The sequence below is a fragment of the Cucurbita pepo genome, chromosome 9, assembly GCF_057944985.1.
Source record: "Cucurbita pepo subsp. pepo isolate OVF chromosome 9, ASM5794498v1, whole genome shotgun sequence".
In the NCBI taxonomy this organism is placed as follows: Eukaryota; Viridiplantae; Streptophyta; class Magnoliopsida; order Cucurbitales; family Cucurbitaceae; genus Cucurbita; species Cucurbita pepo.
Window position 1 is genome coordinate 15762 of NC_141806.1, and position 18156 is coordinate 33917.

The 18156-nt window shown below is 36.5% G+C and overlaps 4 protein-coding genes across 4 annotated transcripts; 2 read left to right on the top strand and 2 right to left on the bottom strand.

The window, feature by feature from the left end:
• Positions 1-183: 183 nt before the first annotated feature.
• LOC111802716 (uncharacterized) lies at positions 184-5303 on the bottom strand. Its single transcript, XM_023687183.2, has 9 exons — positions 5036-5303; positions 4685-4928; positions 4416-4565; positions 4105-4162; positions 3908-4000; positions 3425-3523; positions 2011-2102; positions 656-715; positions 184-570 (listed from the first exon to the last, which is right to left on the bottom strand). Exons 1-9 carry the CDS (start codon positions 5224-5226, stop codon positions 316-318), a joined length of 1242 nt encoding a protein of 413 aa, XP_023542951.2. The 5' UTR covers positions 5227-5303; the 3' UTR covers positions 184-315.
• A 1157-nt stretch (positions 5304-6460) lies between these two features.
• On the bottom strand, positions 6461-8685 carry LOC111802425 (large ribosomal subunit protein uL6). The gene is made up of 3 exons (XM_023686776.2): positions 8146-8685; positions 6870-6992; positions 6461-6748 (listed from the first exon to the last, which is right to left on the bottom strand). The coding sequence occupies exons 1-3, from the start codon at positions 8518-8520 to the stop codon at positions 6656-6658; spliced, it is 591 nt and encodes a 196-aa protein (XP_023542544.1). The 5' UTR covers positions 8521-8685; the 3' UTR covers positions 6461-6655.
• Positions 8686-10328: 1643 nt separating this feature from the next.
• Positions 10329-12156, top strand: LOC111801683 (WAT1-related protein At1g43650-like). The gene is made up of 7 exons (XM_023685784.2): positions 10329-10519; positions 10599-10664; positions 10764-10880; positions 10960-11191; positions 11280-11438; positions 11524-11675; positions 11757-12156. Exons 1-7 carry the CDS (start codon positions 10329-10331, stop codon positions 12010-12012), a joined length of 1173 nt encoding a protein of 390 aa, XP_023541552.2. The 3' UTR covers positions 12013-12156.
• A 2270-nt stretch (positions 12157-14426) lies between these two features.
• Positions 14427-17741, top strand: LOC111801760 (NAC domain-containing protein 91). The gene is made up of 7 exons (XM_023685904.2): positions 14427-14814; positions 15135-15412; positions 15864-16130; positions 16220-16567; positions 16690-16783; positions 16873-17141; positions 17225-17741. Exons 1-7 carry the CDS (start codon positions 14649-14651, stop codon positions 17564-17566), a joined length of 1764 nt encoding a protein of 587 aa, XP_023541672.2. The 5' UTR covers positions 14427-14648; the 3' UTR covers positions 17567-17741.
• The last annotated feature ends 415 nt before the right edge of the window (positions 17742-18156 follow it).

Here is an 18156-nt window from a genome sequence, read left to right on the forward strand (position 1 = left end):
TAACCAATTTTGGAATTTTGTTTTGTGTGTGTCAAGATGTTATATTTAAGGCCTATAGTTTTGTTTAGAAATATCTCTGAATAAAATAGTACCGAGTTAAATGAATTGATTGTTAACAACTTGTTCACAAAGACAAGAAGGGCAGCAACAATGGACGCAAAGGGGCCAGCGGCAGAAAAAGGCTGAATAAGAAATAATTATCGTATTGAGAATGAATTTGGAGTGGCTTCTGGTATAGATAGAGTTTCCTCTCACCCAAAAAGAATCCCACACCCAGAAAAAGGGAAACCCTTCACACTATGTTAAATCCATTTACTACTCCGCAATCTTGGGGCTCTGTACAGAAAATCCTGGGCTGCCATTTTGAACTTCCTCAGCAACTCTAACAGTTTGATTGCCCTCTCCCCCGATTTCCGCTGCCGGATTGCTCTCCTTTATGCCTTCATTTAATCCACTTGTTCTGCCTTCATTGCCAGAAACATTGCCAACCAGGTTCTTGTAAATAGTAAGGGCTTGAGCCATCATGTTACCTGGATTGGCAGCTGAACTAGGAAGCAACATTGTGGTACCCTGAAGTGGAAATTCAAGATAAGGATCAAGACCCTATTATGAATGGTGATCGTCAAATAATCATAACAAGCTCAGACGACTTCACCTCTTTGGCAATATTACTGAAGGCTTGTATATATTGCTCAGCGATTCTCAAACTAGCAGCCTGTCAATAACCCAGAGATACTTCAGTTATGCATGCTATAAGCAATCACTTAACAATTTGATCTTCACAATGAAAAGCCACTGCATGCGATATAGACATTACAAACAAACAAACAAAAAAACGTCTTGAATAATACATTATTTACTTCCTCTTAAAGGTCGAGGTTCAATTCCCTCCACCTTGTTTATTTAAGGTAAAAAAAAAAAGTTATGAGAATTACACAATGAAAAGAAGGAATACAACAACAAGGAAAAAAAAAAAAAAAAAAAAAAACTCGGTTATCAACTGAATGTTTGCATAACATAAAAAGAATTGGAAAAGTTAGATATTCGAAAGGGAATAAATATTTAACCACGATATATCACAATAAGACATTAAAATTTAATATATCAAGTATTCTATTGCTAATAATGTAAGCAAATAACCAAACTAAGTTGCGGAAAACTGAAGGAATGGGGAAGGAGCTACTATAAATAATTAGAGCACCATTGTACTTGATGTTCCAAATATGAAAATTTACCTCTGTGAACTTTAAAACGTCTTTCCCACAATTTTTTCATTTGTACCTCTCTTTAGAGGTCATGGGCTTAAACCCCACCCCGTGTTTGTGGTGTATTACTCTAAAAAAAGTCAGATGGTTTTTAACAGTATAATACTGGAGGGTATCATTACAGATTTCGATAGTTCAACAATACCAGAGAAACAGGGCTGTCTCCTACACGAATTACATGCTAATCAGAAAGGGGAGAATTAGGGTATGACACATGCCTATTCTTAATATATACGTAAATAATAATTTCAGTGATTTAAATTAATAAAAATAAGGACGATAACTTTAAAATCAGAGCTCAAAGGTTTGATTTTAAGAAGAGTTGATATTGGGGGGAAAAATAAATGTAGCTTTCACTTTTCACAAGCCCCCAAGGGGTGGCCTTATTGGTTTTTGAGGGTTGGTTAGGTTTACATCTACGTCCTAGCCCTAAGTTCAATCTACAAGATGGAAATCTTAATAAAAGAAAACTCTTAAGTCTTCCAAGTTCTGGCTAATTTTCCCATGGTTTAGTGGGGTTCAACCCAACACCATGGTAATAGAAAAAAAACATATAAGATCTTAACTACCAGGAAGCCAAAATGCATCATCGCCTCCTAAAGTTTCAATATTCAAATTAATTGTGATTGTCCATTGGAGTTCAAAAGATGATCTAGTTAGATCATGTTGGTTCTGTTTTTGGCCCAAACTGAGAATCCAACGCATCAACGTATTAAAAGCTAAAACATGAGGATAAGAACCTCACCTCGACGCCCCCACTGTCTTTGAGGGCCTGTGACACAAGAGCGAGTCCTTTGGCTGTTGCTTGGGATTTTACAAGGATGGCCTCCGCTTCACCTGGTGAAGTAGTGGGGTAGTGTTTGAGGATGAAAAAAGAAAAATGACACAAGAAGTAATACTCGTCCTCCCATGTATTCAGATGCCATTTTAATCAAATGGAACAAGAGATTGGAAAAAAGAATGTCATATAAATGGTAAAAATGGAAATTGACAAAGAAAAGGCTCAAAATTTCAAGTAGAGTAGGAAGTTTTCCCATTCCCACCATGAAGAAAAAAAGGAGAAAAAAAATTTGTTAAAAAATAATATGCTTTTCAAGTTTGCTAGTTATCTTTCTCTAATATTTTTTTGCAAAAGTTAATATTTTGGCGACTGAGGTGAGATGGGGATGAAACTGCATCCTGATAGAAACTTAAAGCATCATCATGGATTTCAACCAAGAAGGTCGAGATGATCGTGAAAGATTCTCATGCAACTGAGAAGAAAATAGGATCCTATTGAAAGAAGCTCTAGAGATATCAGCATTTTAAACTAGATTAAAACCACCAAGCAAGAACCAATAGAAATTTTAGAACAAGATAAAGAATGTTTCAACTTGGTATTGAGATAACAAAATAAACAAATGAAAAAGGGGGAAAATTCATTTCAGTATTGAGATGAAAGAGAACAGTTGCTATCCTCATAATGTGATCATCTTAAGCCTTGAAAAGCCTCTGAGATTTCTTTTCAATAGTTTGTTTGGTCGTATCACTCACAACCCCCAATCCAACAAAACAGACCGCATCTCAGTTCTACAAATCAAACATTGTAGTAGCTCTTGTTTCTCATTCATCAAGCCCTCCTAACCCCACAACCCCTGTATGTTTTATTTCTTCCTTTCTCGAGTCCACGCCTTCTCAGTTCTCATCTCCGTCCTTTCATTGTAGTCAACAAAATTCAATCTTCCATTAAAGAAAATTTTCAACTCTCACTACAACATTCCATTAATAAGTGAGAAAAGCATATTCAAGAATGGACATGGAGTTGAAGATTTACTTCAATGTTTTGGATGAACCACAAAAAAAAAAATTGGCTATGATAATCTTTACACCAAGAAAGCTTTCAAACATACTTAGATGAGATAGGCAAAGAAAGGTGAAGAAGAGGAAAATATAGAAGTATCTATGCAATTTCACAGGAAAAAAGCTTGATATCCTCGGGTAGTGAGGGGTGGGCCGAAACCATCTACCCCTTCTTTATACCCACTTTTGTTAGAATCCTGTGAAATGATATATACTTAACTGAGTATGAGCCTGAGCAATTAGTTCCATCACACTAAATCACTCAAGGAAAGCAGATGTGTATTTTCATAGCACTAATTGAAATAGTAATGCAGACTGACCTTGCGCCCTGTTAACTTGGTCTATTTTTGCAGCTTCAGATTCTAATATAACTGCATTCTTCTTACCATCAGCAATATTGATATTGGCCTGCCTTTCTCCTGTTAAAAATTGAAGGGCATCAATCTTCATGAATGAATATCAGAACCTAAGAGAGTACCAAAAGAAAGAGACTAATTCAGTTCCTCGAGAATTTAGGTTTTCACCACCTCCATACACACCCAAATAACCCCAGCATATGAAATAGCTAAATCATTTTACTTCTCTCTGGAACCGTCCATCCATTCCACAGAAGCTCATGGATATTTGACACCTTAGGTCGGTAGCCGTCATAATTTAAAACTATGGCCTCAAAAACATTCAACATGCTCAGTTGAACAACTGAACCTATTGATGAGATTTTAATCAACTGAATCTATTTGACCTCTGGAAAATTAGGTTATTTTATCAAACTCAAATCGAGATGATTTTAATTGTTTGCTTACCTTCAGACTCAAGAACTTGAGCTCTCTTTTTGCGTTCTGCTTCAGCTTGCATCTCCATAGCTGCCCTTACCCCTCGAGGGGGAGAAATATCCCCTGGAAGCAAAAAAAAAAAAAAAAATGAAGTCATAAAGTCGCTATCAAAAATTCACTTAAGACATGATAGAACTATATAGAGCTATGAGTAATATAGAACGAACTTATTTCATATCGAAGGCATTGCAGTCCCCAGTCCCTTGTGGCTACATTGATAGACTCCTACAGAAATGACCAGTTAAAATATTACTAATCAGTAAAATCGTTCATTTATTTTCGTTCAAGCAATCAGGGTAAAATGCAGTACAAAACTCTAAGAAGAAGAAGAAGAAGAAGAAGAAGAGAAAAAAAAAATGTTTTCCCAAATGCAAATTTTGCTCCACAGCAAGCAAACACAACCAGAATTCTCAAAATCTAAAGACATGATGAAAAGGATGTAATAAAAAATAAATAATAAATAAATAAATAAAAGTACCACTATCTTCTCATTCAGCGTGTCTCTTTCCTCAAATGTTTTGTCAAGAGTAATCTTCCCAAGCTCGCTTCGCATTGTAGTCTGAGCGAGCTGAATAACGGCATATATGGGATGCTCCACACCATAAGATGCCAGCTTGGGGTCCACTATCTGCACAGAAACGGAGACTTTGTCGTTTCATTCGTAAATTGTAGCAGAAAGAAAAGTAGAGCGAGTTTTAAGAGTAAGAAACCAGAACACGAAAGTCCGCGAACAGCTTCGCCTCATACCTTAACATAAAGAACCCCATCTATCAAAATGCTAACATTGTCCTTTGTGATAGCAGACTGGTCCGGAATAGGAATAGCTTCCTCCTTCAAGGAATGCACATAGGCTATCCGATCGACAAATGGAATCAAAAAATGGATTCCGGAGGGAAGTGTCTTCACATACTTTCCAAATCGTTCGATCACGTAAGCCTTCTTCTCCGGGACAATTCGAATACCCCAATTTAAAGGAGGAGTAATCTCGTAGCTAATAGAAGGGGGGTTAGAAAATAATTGCGCATGAGTAGACAACAAAATTAGTTGTGAAAAGAAGGAATTGGAAGGAATAGAAGATATGTAGGGAGGGGAGGTCACCTGATGTTGGGATCTCGAGCAGTACGAAGATAGCGGATGGTGGCGGGAGAGAAGAGGGAGGAAGGTTGAGGAGAAAGAAGGTTATTGTAGAAGGGAAAGGAAGAGCGGGTTGTGGAGAGACGTCTGGAATGTGCGATGAAATGGAGAAATGTAAGGGAGGAAGAAGCGTTGGACTTGAAAATGTTCATCATTTCCGAGCAACCTCAGGTGGGCGTAGAATGAGGTCTTAGAAGAAGTCCCACCCAGTTTCACTTTTTCTTTCTTGCAGACGGAGGCATCCGCTTTTAATTTTACAAAAAAAAAATAATAATAAAAAATAAAAAAATACTCCACTGTTCTACGGTTAAGTTATGTTCTTAAATTTGCAAAACTTTCTTTTTTTTTTTTCTTTTTATTTATTCTCGACCTATCCTGACATAAAGCTTCCGGGAAACATAATATTTACCTATTCATTAGCTCCTTTTTACCCCTCTTTTAAATTAATATTTACCTATTCATTAGCTCTCTTTTTACCCAATTAATATTTACCCGCTCTCTTTTTACCCATTAACTAACTCTCTTTTAAATTAATATTTATCCATTCACTAGCTCTCTTTATGAATTCGGCTCTTTTTACCTATTCACTAACTCTCTTTTTATCCATTCACTAGCTCTCTTTTAAATTAATATTTACCCATTCACTAGCTCTTTTTATGAATTCCACCCTCTTTTAATATACTAGCTCTTTTTATGAATTCCGCTCTCTCTTTTAATATACTAGCTCTCTTTTGAATTTTAATATAACTTCTAAATTAATATTTACCCATTCACTAGCTCTCTTTTGAATTTTAATATAACTTGTCTCAGAATTTTGAATTTTAATATAACTCCTCCCGCTCTCGGAGTTTTGAATTTTAATATAACTTCTCTCGGAGTACATGGTGAACTCATCGCTACATATTTCGTGTTCATCTCAACCACAAAACTCGCTAAAATAACAAGATTACTTTTTCATGTTCATCTCAATCACAAAACTCGCTAAAATAACAAAATTACCTTTTCCTTAACAATTGAAATGCTTACTCATAAAATGCATGTTACCTTCTTTAATGAAGTCCAAAATTCAGAAACGTTTTGAACATTTTGAATAGTTTAACTAGAAGTGACAATATATTGCATTTCCCTCGCTCAAAGGGAGCAAAAAGACCCATTAGGCTCTTCATGTATGCCCTGCCCTACATAAATAAAAATACAGTTGGCCTCTGCCCTTGTTCTCTTAGACACAGTTTTTTTTTTTTTTACATCAATCAAGCCTATCATAATGTAATGCGTTGAAATTGTTCTTAAATTGTGTGAGAATTCATGATTAAGGGATTGTGAATGCCTAAAGCAAGAAATCCAAGGGTTCTCCTAAAAGGTACATAGAAATCAAGTAACATAGACATCTGTAGAAGAAGGGTTACTTGCTGAATGCCAGTTTAGTGCCTCGAATAGAAAATATCCATAAAACAAAACTGTAATAAAGTTTAAAAGGTTTGCCACGAAACATCACAAAATTACGCAATTGGTTGCGAAAAAACAATTCCAAAAAGAGAATAAACTACTCTTGAAACTAAGAGCAGATATAACCTACAATTCTATTCATCCCTCTTCTTCTCCAACAATGGTACCCTTCTCGCTGACATAGATACCATCAAGGAACTTCCGTATATCCTTGTTCTTCACATGACATTTCTGCAAAAGAAGACAAGAAAGAGTAAGCCACAGAATGATTTAAGACCAAGAAATGCACCATTTAACTCTTTTCTTTTATGTGCAGCAATGCCTGCATCATGTGAGTCTGATCAATACAAACCTGGTTTATAAGGGCACAAGACCGTGAAACCAGTTCAATATCATTTCCATCCAAGACCAACTCATCTTTCACTTTCTCAGATCGGGTAATTGAAACTCCATCAAGCATATCCACCTTCCTCACCTGATTCAACAATTACCCGCATTAAAGTTTAGCCGATAATGACATCTAACAAACCCATCTACAAAAGTATTTACAATTCCAATTCCAACTGTTTCTCTTTTCTTTGTAAGAAACATGCTTGTCAATAATATTTTGAGAGTGAGTGAGGATAAGAGATTAGAAGCAAACCATCCTATCTATCTTAAACATGCAAAACTCTGACACGAAGCGCAGAATGTGAATGACTTGGGCCTTTTTTCATTTACGAGTATCAAGGCCAAGTTATACACCTTAGAAAGATGGCACCAAATAAGATATTAAGTTCAAATCAATTTCCAATCAGGATGAATATTTCATATTCTGAAATTTTAGATATGGCACTGGCCTAGGCTTCTTTATATGTTGGTTTTGGTACTAAACTGAAATATGAGTTTTGGTACTAAACTGAAATATGAATTACTAAAAGAACTGGAAATGAGGTTCGAATAGCCATTGCACAAAATAGACTTCTAGCTTCAAAGACCCGTTTAAAAATCATTTGGCTTTCAAAAACTAATGATTTAATTTTCAAAATCTTGGCATGGTTTTATGAAAACATAGGTAAAGAGGTAGATGACAAAAAGACTAACCATGGTTATCAATAGGTCCCAACCCATATGTACATCAAGAAGAAATCATGTAATGATGGAGAACCCATTCGTAAAAATGGCAATTCAAATGTCGAACACGCATGGAAAACAATATAAATAATGCAACTGAAAAAATTGATATAGACAGAATTCCACAAACCTCAGAGAAACTGATTAGAGCTAAGTAATATTAGAAGGTTTATTTTTCATGTAAAATCACCACCAAGCAGATTCCTATGAATAAAATATGTTGCATAAAATCACAGCGCGAGGTTGTAAACAAGTAACAGCACAGGTCCATACGAGTGTACAAACATTAATGTAAACAGTAGATATCAAAGAATGGAATATGGCACAAAATTGAAAAAACCAGCAAAACTAAAGGAAGGCTCATTACTAATGAACAGAAGTTACTTGGAATATATATTTCCAAGAAGAACACTAACTAAATAACAAGATCAAAACCTAACACAAGTGATGGTCAAATCAAACACATGGCGATTAATAATGAATGAATAACATGAGAAGCATAGAGAAAACAATACCTTCTTTTCTCCAAGAAAATTACGAATCTCAATAGACTTGCTGCCGTTTGTGATACTAGCATTGATGGGAAAGTGAGCGTAGACGAAGCGCATCTTGTAACGATAGCCCTTAGTGACGCCGGTAATGAGGTTCTCAACATGGCTGAGAGCAGTACGAATAGCGGCGGATGTCTTCCTAGACCCAAACCATGCTTCAATCCGGAGCTTCTTCTTGCCAGTGGCCTCGTCAGTAATGAGTTGAAAGTCGAGATTGAGATGCTTAAAGTTACGAACAAGCTTACCACGAGGACCTTCAACCTCGATGATCTTGGCATGGACCTTGATTTTAACCCCATCTGGGATATCCATAGACTCGGATGAAAGAATGGTCTTCATTTTTCTGTGGAAAGAGACTCAAGGAAGCGCCGGCAAGAAACCACGGAGGCTGCGGCAGAAAGCGGAAAAGCTCTGTGAGAAGATTTATATACAGAAAACCGACTACGATGCAGCTGCCGAAGAAAAGTAATAAACTTACGGAAGAAGAAAAACCCTAAGGCTAAAGGGGAAGGAGCGATGGGCTTGGGCCGATATATAGAGTTTAATTTTAATTACAGAACTGCCAATGAAAACGAAAGGGCATCGGTTCGGTTTTCTCGACTTTTATCTAAACCGGAACCGAACAAACCGATCCGATTGGGTTTTGTGGTTCCGATTCCAGACCGTTTGAATTTTATACAACAACGACCTGAAAGTGCTTTAAAGAGAGGGAGGGTGGCGGCTAGGGCAAAGCCTTTCTTTTGTATTTTCCCCCATAACCCGGTTTCAGCGACTGTCTGTGGGCTGGTTAAGGTGCGTTATATTGGACTGCTGGAAGCTAAATTAGGAACTGGGACTGGGCCTATTTATTATTTCATACGGGAATAATTATATATACTTTTTTTTAGAACCTCATCGAATTCGAATGCTAACCTTTAATTTTTTTTATTAACATAAACAGAAAAGATTGTTACGTGAAACTTTAGAGCATATATCCTAATAATAACAAATATGAGTTTAAAACTTATCATCACGTGTTATTCCAAATTATATTTAACTTTTATTATTATTATTATTGAGTTTTTATTTATTTATTTTCAAAATTTTAATTAATATTTGGAACTCAATTGAATTTTATAAAATTACCTTCTAAATAAGGAAGATAAATAATTATCAAAATAATATAATATATGTATAGATATGCTTATTGGAATCAAAAAAGAGTTGTAAATAAATTTGAGTTGATTCAATTAACTCGATTTAATTTTAGGAAATTCGTGAATTAACGTAATCCATAAAAATTTTCATTTATTTGAGTCTAACCTAACTTAAATAAGTTTATAACACAACTCCTAATTGACAACTTTAATAAACTCATTTGGGTTAAACATTAAAAAATATATTGTTCGTAAATAACAAAACTAATATAGAAATTATATTTTCAATGGCAAAATCGTCTTTGGACTCCCACAAACTTGACTATATTGAAGAAGAATATAAAAGTTTTGTACCCTAATGTCACAATCAAAAAAGTTATGATTCCTAATTGTTGTAGCTAAAGCGGAACCAATATCGATTGCACTCATATATTCTTAATCATAAATTATATAAAAATACACGGATGAAGAAATAAGAAATTTCCCTACATCTACCTATGGTAGCCAAATCACTATAACTAAAGTTCCTCCAGATTGATCATAGACAAATACAAAATGACAATAATTTCAAACTTCAAAACAACGCTAGATAAACTTTTATACCTGTCTAATCATATTAATTATTTTACATATACCAAATCAATGAGAATATAAACAAAAAAAAAAAAAAAAAAAAATTTAGTCAAAGATAAATAAGAATATAAGGTTATAAACTAAATGAGAGTTAGTTACGAGAGTATATCACAACTTCCAACAAAATGTTTAGCTTTCGGGTATGTTTTGGTAGTCAAATGTGGGTCAAAAGTGGAGAGACTTAGTTAAGATCCTATGGGTGAAAGGGAGAGCGTAGGCCGCATGTCATTAAGTCGCATAGAACAAGAGGAAAACAAATTTCCTTTTTCTTTTTTGTTTGTTTGTTCCTGTGTTGGTATAAACTCTCTCGCTCTCTCTCTGTCTCTGAAGAACATGCATGCAGGTAGCAGGTAGCAGGTAGCTAAGAAAAACAAACACATGGGTGTTCACAAATCGTTGAACGCATCTCGCCCCGTTTTCGCAATGTTGGCTGTCCAAGTTATTGCCGCCGGATTGCAAATTCTCAGCAAAGTTATTATCGATCAAGGCACCTTCATTTTTGCACTCATGACCTACCGCCATCTCGTCGCCGCTCTCTGCGTTGCACCCTTTGCTTTCTTCTTCGAAAGGTGTCTTAGCTTTCACTCTTACTTCCATATTAACTCAAACTCCTCACTACATCACTCCATTCCCCTGCTTTGCTTGCAGAAGTAACGCATACAAGTTGTTGAGCCCCATGGTTCTGTTTTGGCTCTTTCTCAGTGCCTTCACCGGGTACGCCTCTTCTCTCTCTCTCTGTTGCTTTTCTCAATCCAATGCATTATCCCTCAAAACCATCCATATCATTACTCCAACAACCCAATTAATATGCAGGATAACAGCGGCTATGGGACTGTACTACTATGGTCTACGAGACACCACAGCTACTTATGCTACCAACTTCCTCAACTTAATTCCCGTGCTCACTTTCGTCATCTCCTCCATCCTTGGGTATATACTCTGCTACTGCACTCTACTAATAACTAAATAAAAAGCCCTGCACTGATGCATGTGAACTGTGCAAGTGTAGGATGGAAAAGGTGAGCTTGAAGAGCAGAGCAGGGAAATTAAAGATAATGGGGGCATTTTTGGGTGTTGTGGGAGCATTAATTACGTGTCTTTACAAAGGAAAAGGATTCCACATTGGTCATCATGTTGTTGTCCAGCAACAGCATGTCGCCGTCCATAAGGCTCACTGGGGACGAGGCACCCTCCTGCTTCTTGGAAGCTGCTTCTCCTATGCTACTTGGTTTGTTGTCCAAGTATGTGTGCGTGTGTGTGTTAATTACACATATTCTTTCTTCTCATTCAATTCCAATTCAGCTAACTTTTCTAGTTAACTAAAAACAGGTGAAGTTGCTCAAAGTGTTTCCATATAAGTACTTAGCGACCATGCTAACATGCATCATAGCATGCATTCACTCGACGCTTATTGGCTTGTTCCTGGACACCGACAAGGCCGCTTGGAAGTTGGGTTGGGATCTGCAGCTTCTCACCATTTTATACTCTGTAACTGTTTCTCTGTATCTCTCTGGCTACTAGCTATTCTCTATTATATTAATTCATCCGTAATAGTATATATATGCATATGCAGGGAGCATTGGCGACAGCAGCTACTTTTTGCTTAGTGGCATGGGCAGTTTCAATCAAGGGACCAACTTTCCCTCCCATGTTCAACCCCCTGCCTCTAGTTTTTGTGGCAATCTTAGAAGCCATCATACTTGGCGAGGAGATCAAAGTGGGCAAGTAGGATATTAAATTAATTACTTACTTCATTTACCCTTAATTCAATCTGCTTTGAGGAAACTGATGGATCTGGCGTTGCAGCATACTTGGGGCGGTTGTGATGGTAGCGGGGCTCTACTGTTTCCTGTGGGGTAAGGCAAAGGAGATGAAGGAATTATCGCATCTCCCAAAAGCAGCTGCTGCGGTGACAGTTGAAGCAGCAACAGCAACTTCACAACCTGCGCGGCTGCACTCGGCAGCTGTAGTGCCAAGCGCTTCACCAACTCACCAACATCATAATAATGCTCCAATTTCTGGTGCTGATCTAGAACAAGGCTTCATCAAAAGAAACCCCTGAAGCCATTGCAACAATGTATTTCTGTTATTAAGCTTTCAACCAGTTTTTGTCAGGATCTTACTTTTTGCCAATCCATCAATTCATTAACCCATTACATCTTCATCCTCCAGCGCTATATCAAAATTCTCCAATCAAAGGACAAAAGCTGAGCAAAAGAATTCTAATATGCGAATTGAATCAAATTTTCGATTTATTTAAGTTATCCAAATCTTAGCAAAAGTAAAAGAAAAAGTAAGAATAACAATAAATGCAAATCTACATAAATTGAAACACTAATAGAAGTTATTAAAAATATTGTAGTTATATTAATTAATTGGCACAATTATTTGGTTGGTGGATTCTGAAAAGAAAAAAGATGGATAAAGCAAGTATTTTGTATTAGAGAAGAGGGAAATTGAGAAAGAAATGATAATTAAATAGGATTTAAAAGGAATAAACAAAAAGTAATTGTTATTATATTTTTGGGTTTGGTAATGGTAATGGTAATGGCAAAAATAAAAAATATATGGTCATATTAATAATTAACTTTTCAAAAGCCAAACCACACTATAGAACATCACCCATCAATCACTATCTGCTTTCCCAATATCCACTCTGATACCTCAAACTATTCCCTTCTCTTTCTTTTATGAAACGTGTAAAGTTTGTATCATTCATTTCAAAATAAAATTATAGATCTCAAATTATATTGCAAAATTTTATTTCCAAAGATATATATCTTAGGTTCAATTAATAAAAATAGACAAAAGTTGCAACAAAATCAACTTTTATTCATTTATTTATTTTATCAATTTTAATAATTAATTTTTTTTTTAATTTTGGTCCAGTTGAATCTCAAATTTTAATATTATGGTAAATTTTACCCTTTTTCAATTTTTACTAATTTCATCTCTTAATTTCTACTAAAGTAATAAAAATATTCATAAATTTAGATATAATGATTACAAGTTGTCATACCATAGATTCTGATATTTTTCTTTTATTATTGATGATTGTTAAACTGGATGAGCATAAAAATGAGGGACACTGTCTCCAAACAAAAAACAAAGTCACAGAGCTCAAGCTCAAAATGGACTATATCATACCAATGTGAAGAATTGAGACGTTGTTCAATTCCTCGCCCCCCGAGACTTAAGACCACTTCATGCCTAAGGGCATGCTCTTGCATGGGTTCTACTCGAGACACCTTTAGTTGGCTAGTTGCCTTTTCTAGAATCAGATAGAGAAAATGAATAACACTTCAATTCCATCAACAAGTGTCTTTTACGGTCATAAGGTACAAAAATACCAATTGATTATAAAATAAACTCTCTTTGGGAAGATAAAACTCAAGCTTTCGTGATATTCCTAAAGAGAATTAAAAAACCAATTTAGAATCATAATATTTCTTTTAGGAAAGTGACAAGATTATAAAAATCTTACATCATCGTCTTTTAAACGTCATACACAATCTTTAAATTTGAACCCTCAAATCTTATATAGGAATGTAACATAACCACGAATAAGACTGAAATCATCTCTGTAAAGTCCGATATTGAGAATAATATAAATATCATATTAAAGCCTCTAAAATTTACTTAGTAAATAGAATGCAAAACAAAATCGAACACTAATGAAAACTAGAATAATTTTTTAGGATTTGGTAGTAATCCCGTGATAATTCGAAGCATACAATAAATTAAAAATGTAATATATATATATATGATGTTTGTAACACGGACGGTGTTAGACTAGACTCTTAACACCTAAGGTATATAAACTATCTTCTTCCACCGAGGAAATGTAAATCCATGTTAGCCCACAATTCTAAAACCCTACCTATTTCTGTTACTAACTTAAAAGTTGTTGGTATGATACAAAAATTGTAACTAATTTTAAAGTTTATTGAATATAAATGGAGTAAAATGAGTTATTTAAAAATAGAAGAACCAAGTTTTATACTATTATTAAAAAAAAAATGAAAATATAAGAAACGTGTAAACCCATGGATCCGCGTCCAATACAAAAATAGCTTCAATACTTCAATTCAAACTGTAAAATTAAGAGTTATTTAGGAAAGAAAAGAAAATGAAATTTGACCAAGTAATTATTTAGTCTGAATGTTAGTATGTTTGAATTATTTGAAAAAAAAAAAAAGAAAAAGGAATGGGGGGATGAGTAAGTTCGGAGCAATTTCTTTAGAGTGGACCCGGACAATGACGAATCTTTAATGACTTGCGTTCACATTACGTGTCAAACTTTGATTCGCTCGCGTACGACATTTCACTCCCACTTTTCCAACTTGGTGAATGGCAGAGTTGTTATTTTGATGAACCGCCGGGGTAGAACTGGCATGAGAAAGGCACAAAACGCGTTTTTGATTTTGTTAATAGAAAAAGGAAAAGAAAAAGAAAAGGAAAGCTGCCCTTCATTGCCCTTCATTGCCCTCGCCCTCCTATTAAACTTACTGTCGTCTTCTTCGTTCTCCCCTAAAGTAAATCGCACTCTCGTCTCTCTTCTTCTGCTTTCATCTCTCAGTTTTTGACTCTTTATTAAAACAAACAAACAGAGAGAATCTCTACGGCCGATTACTTCTTCTTCTTCCTCCCTTCCCTGTTTCTTCTTTATCATCTTCTTTCCCTTCGCTTTCACCGACGATGGCGGTTTTAACCCTCAGTTCCCTCCCCCTGGGCTTCCGATTTAGACCCACCGATGAAGAACTCATCAACTTCTACCTCCGCTCCAAGATCAATGGAAATCACGAAGAAGTCAGCGTTATTCGCGAAATCGATGTCTGTAAATGGGAGCCCTGGGATCTTCCTGGTACGCTGTCTCTTTGCTTCCCCAATTTTTCTTTTATTCCTCTTCTTATTTATTTTCTTTTTCCGCCCTATGTTTCGACCTATCTCTGTCTTGCTGCTCTTTACGGACATCTCGAGTATCATTTGATTTTATTCCATTTTCGCTCCTCTCTGATTCTTTACTTTTAGTTTCTACTTATTCCTTCTTTCTTCAATCAATTCCATCTGCGTATCGCTTCACCCGACTCCATGATTTCCTCTTACTAATCACCTATCATGATCCACCTTCGAGCTTCGATTTTTCTAACAACTGTTTTTTTCCGCCTATTTTGATCGGTGCAGATCTATCGATAATAAAGACAAAAGATCCCGAGTGGTTCTTCTTTTGTCCACAGGACAGGAAGTATCCCAACGGGCACCGTTTGAAGAGAGCTACCGATGCTGGCTACTGGAAGGCAACGGGTAAGGATCGCAAAATCAAGTCCGGAACGAACTTGATTGGAATGAAGAAGACATTGGTATTCTACAAAGGTCGTGCTCCTAAGGGAAAGAGAACCAATTGGGTAGTCCATGAGTATCGTGCCACTCTTAAGGAACTTGATGGCACTAACCCTGGACAGGTCTTATTCTCTTCTAATTCCTCCTTTTGGCTACTGGGCTGAATTCATGCTACAGTTCTGTCGATCCATATACAGTTGCTTGATTTGATTTCTCTTTTCCTTTCGTGCATTCAAAACTGGGATGGATGACTTTTAAGACCTACATAATGCTACTTAATAGTATTTAAAACTTATCTCTATCACTGCATCATGATTTTCTTCTATTTTATTCTCTGCGCCATCTTATGTTTATGCTGAAATTCTAAGCGAGAAATATGTGGATATAGTATCTAATTCGTAACTCGAGTATAGACTTCAAGACTCCTTTGAGAGGTCTTGTTCTGCATAACTAAATTTTTTCTTTACACTTGCTAATTCAAAATGATCGATTTTCAGGTGAAATCTATCTCCTGAATCTTTGAATGCCCTTGTTTCAATTCTAATTAAAATGTTGTTTGGTTGTTGGTTTCAGAGTGCCTTTGTTCTCTGTCGTCTGTTTAAGAAACAGGATGAAAGTATTGAAGGGTCAAATGGCGATGAAGCTGAAGCTGCTATTTCATCCCCTACCACAGCTGACTCATCTCCTGGACCTGGAGACTCCCATTCAGAGCCAATACCTCCTTTAGTTTCTCCATCATTGCCGGGGCGGGCTGAAAGTTCTGATGAAGTGGCATCTGAAACAGTCGAACATCCTGATGGTTCAGCTGAAATCTCTTGTTTTGATTCATATAATGCTGAAGTGAGAGGCTCCCTTTTCCTTTTCATTTTTATTACAAGAAATTCAGCATAATCTGAACTGTATGCATCTATGTCTATTTCTTATTGCAGATGGATCCTCATCCATATGAGAAGAAGAATTACTGTGTTTCAGAGGATGAACCACTTGATAGCAAACTGTTTTCCCCCTTGCGCTCGCAGCTGCAAGCAGAGCTAGGATCATCTGGCATATACTATTCCGATAGCAATTACTTGAACTTCGACACTAATGCAAATGCAGTGCAGCAGTTACAGAGTGGGACAGAGGAGTCAGATTATATCTATCAGTTTATAGACTCTTTCGACTGTAATTTGGATGATTTTGCTCTTGAAGACTTCCAGATTCCGAATAATACAATGGCTAGCTTGGACTACCGATTTTATGGCGAAGTGGAGGCTGAAAATTCTAAAAAATCAAAGGTTTGTGGGACTTTTCCTGCGAGTTTTTCTTTTTTAAAGATAATCTTACATTTTTAGCCGGTGGTTTCTGTTTCTGCTTTGAATTCGTTTCGTTGTATTACTAATTTCTGGTCTCGAAGCAGGTTATGTCAGAGTTGGAAAGCTCAATTTGTCTGGAGGATATAGACAGGAAGATTCCTATTATTGAACATACGGAAACTGCACCAACAGAACAAGGTGCTGCTGCCTCTCTCTTCTCACAATAATGTACTCAACGCGCCCATGACATATCTTGTTAAAATAATCTTGCTAATTGTTCTTGGCAGGTCAATTTTTTAATCCATCTGGGAGCCTTCCGGAATCATGCAATCAATTGTCTGCAGAAGGAAGTACCGATGCTACAGCTGGAATTCAGAGAATTAGTCGCCGGCAAAGAAGTCAGCAGCAACACAATGAGTTTTCTGCATCACAGGGGACTGCGCCAAGAAGGCTACGATTGCAAAGGATACTTGCAGCGCCATCCTCACGCTCTAGCAAAATGTGTAGTGCGAGTGGTGGAAGGCGGGATGATGACCCCCCATCAATCTCTAGCAAGGTAAGCGCTCGATATAAAGTTAGTTATAACTATATATATCATGGTGTAAAGTTATAAACGGGTGTTATTGACATGACACACAGGAGAAAAAAGCTTCAGAAAACAAGAGTATTGGAGGGGTATGTGGGAGTGATGATGGTTTTGATGATGTGAAACAGCCCCAGATGAGGACTGGGGCTGCTGAGTCAGGGGTGAGCAGTGGTAAAGCCTCCCAGGAAGCAAGTTCAAAGTCAGTGGCAAGCTATAGCTCAAAGATTGGTTTCGTAACTGGGAAAAGAAGATTGGCGAAGGCACTGCCACCTTCAGTTCTTTCATACGTTTCTATAGTTAGGCTTGTTGTTGTAGTATTGTCCATAATTTTTATTAGCATTTGGAAGTGGTGTAAGCGCGACCAGCGTGGGTACCCTGTCTCACCCTTCCGTTAAGCCTTCATAGTTTTTTATGGCCTTTCCTTCATGGGGTAGCAGCTTAGGATTGTGAGAGGCATGTATGTGGTCAATGTGGATATTTAGTTTGGGCCTAATGTATGTTTTTATGCACCGTCCCCAGGACTCGGGAGTCCCATGTTTTTGTATAAAACAGCATCATCACTCTTCTCCACTCTCTTTTCTTTAAGGTGTTTTATGTGTAAATTTAGCTACCTGCTTTTATTCTGAAGATCATTGCTTTAATAATAACATTTATTTATTTAAATAACCCCATTTGATGGAATCACAATCTTATATGTCATTGCCAACTTGAAGCCTGGATATCCAATCAATTTGAATGGTATCTTGGTGGTACAATTTGATCTTCATCACTTTCCTTCCTTGCATCATCAATTATAGAAGAAGTCTTGTTGCTTGGATGGGAAGGAAGAGGAATATGAACGAAAGAACTATAATTTATTCAACTTTTTCACTAAAGGGAGAAAAATATGTATTTTATGTGCATGGACGGCGGATTGTTTCATTTAATTAGGATGTTGAGCGTGTGGAGTAAGAATTGGGAGGGCTCGGGGCTCAAACATCCAAAA

What these genes read in the sequence shown, in the direction of transcription:
- LOC111802716 (XM_023687183.2), bottom strand. Translation starts at nt 5,226, where the DNA reads ATGATGAACATTTTCAAGTCCAACGCTTCTTCCTCCCTTACATTTCTC. An exon ending in TCAAGTTCTTGAGTCTGAAG is followed by an intron (nt 3,524 to 3,907) that starts GTAAGCAAACAA and finishes AATTTTTAACAG; the next exon opens with GAGAAAGGCAGGCCAATATC. An exon ending in TCAGTAATATTGCCAAAGAG is followed by an intron (nt 571 to 655) that starts GTGAAGTCGTCT and finishes TTTCCACTTCAG; the next exon opens with GGTACCACAATGTTGCTTCC.
- LOC111802425 (XM_023686776.2), bottom strand. Translation starts at nt 8,520, where the DNA reads ATGAAGACCATTCTTTCATCCGAGTCTATGGATATCCCAGATGGGGTT. An exon ending in ATTTTCTTGGAGAAAAGAAG is followed by an intron (nt 6,993 to 8,145) that starts GTATTGTTTTCT and finishes TTGTTGAATCAG; the next exon opens with GTGAGGAAGGTGGATATGCT. An exon ending in CTTGTGCCCTTATAAACCAG is followed by an intron (nt 6,749 to 6,869) that starts GTTTGTATTGAT and finishes CTTCTTTTGCAG; the next exon opens with AAATGTCATGTGAAGAACAA.
- LOC111801683 (XM_023685784.2), top strand. Translation starts at nt 10,329, where the DNA reads ATGGGTGTTCACAAATCGTTGAACGCATCTCGCCCCGTTTTCGCAATG. An exon ending in TTTCTCAGTGCCTTCACCGG is followed by an intron (nt 10,665 to 10,763) that starts GTACGCCTCTTC and finishes ATTAATATGCAG; the next exon opens with GATAACAGCGGCTATGGGAC. An exon ending in CTACTTGGTTTGTTGTCCAA is followed by an intron (nt 11,192 to 11,279) that starts GTATGTGTGCGT and finishes AACTAAAAACAG; the next exon opens with GTGAAGTTGCTCAAAGTGTT.
- LOC111801760 (XM_023685904.2), top strand. Translation starts at nt 14,649, where the DNA reads ATGGCGGTTTTAACCCTCAGTTCCCTCCCCCTGGGCTTCCGATTTAGA. An exon ending in AAAATTCTAAAAAATCAAAG is followed by an intron (nt 16,568 to 16,689) that starts GTTTGTGGGACT and finishes GTCTCGAAGCAG; the next exon opens with GTTATGTCAGAGTTGGAAAG. An exon ending in CCCCATCAATCTCTAGCAAG is followed by an intron (nt 17,142 to 17,224) that starts GTAAGCGCTCGA and finishes CATGACACACAG; the next exon opens with GAGAAAAAAGCTTCAGAAAA.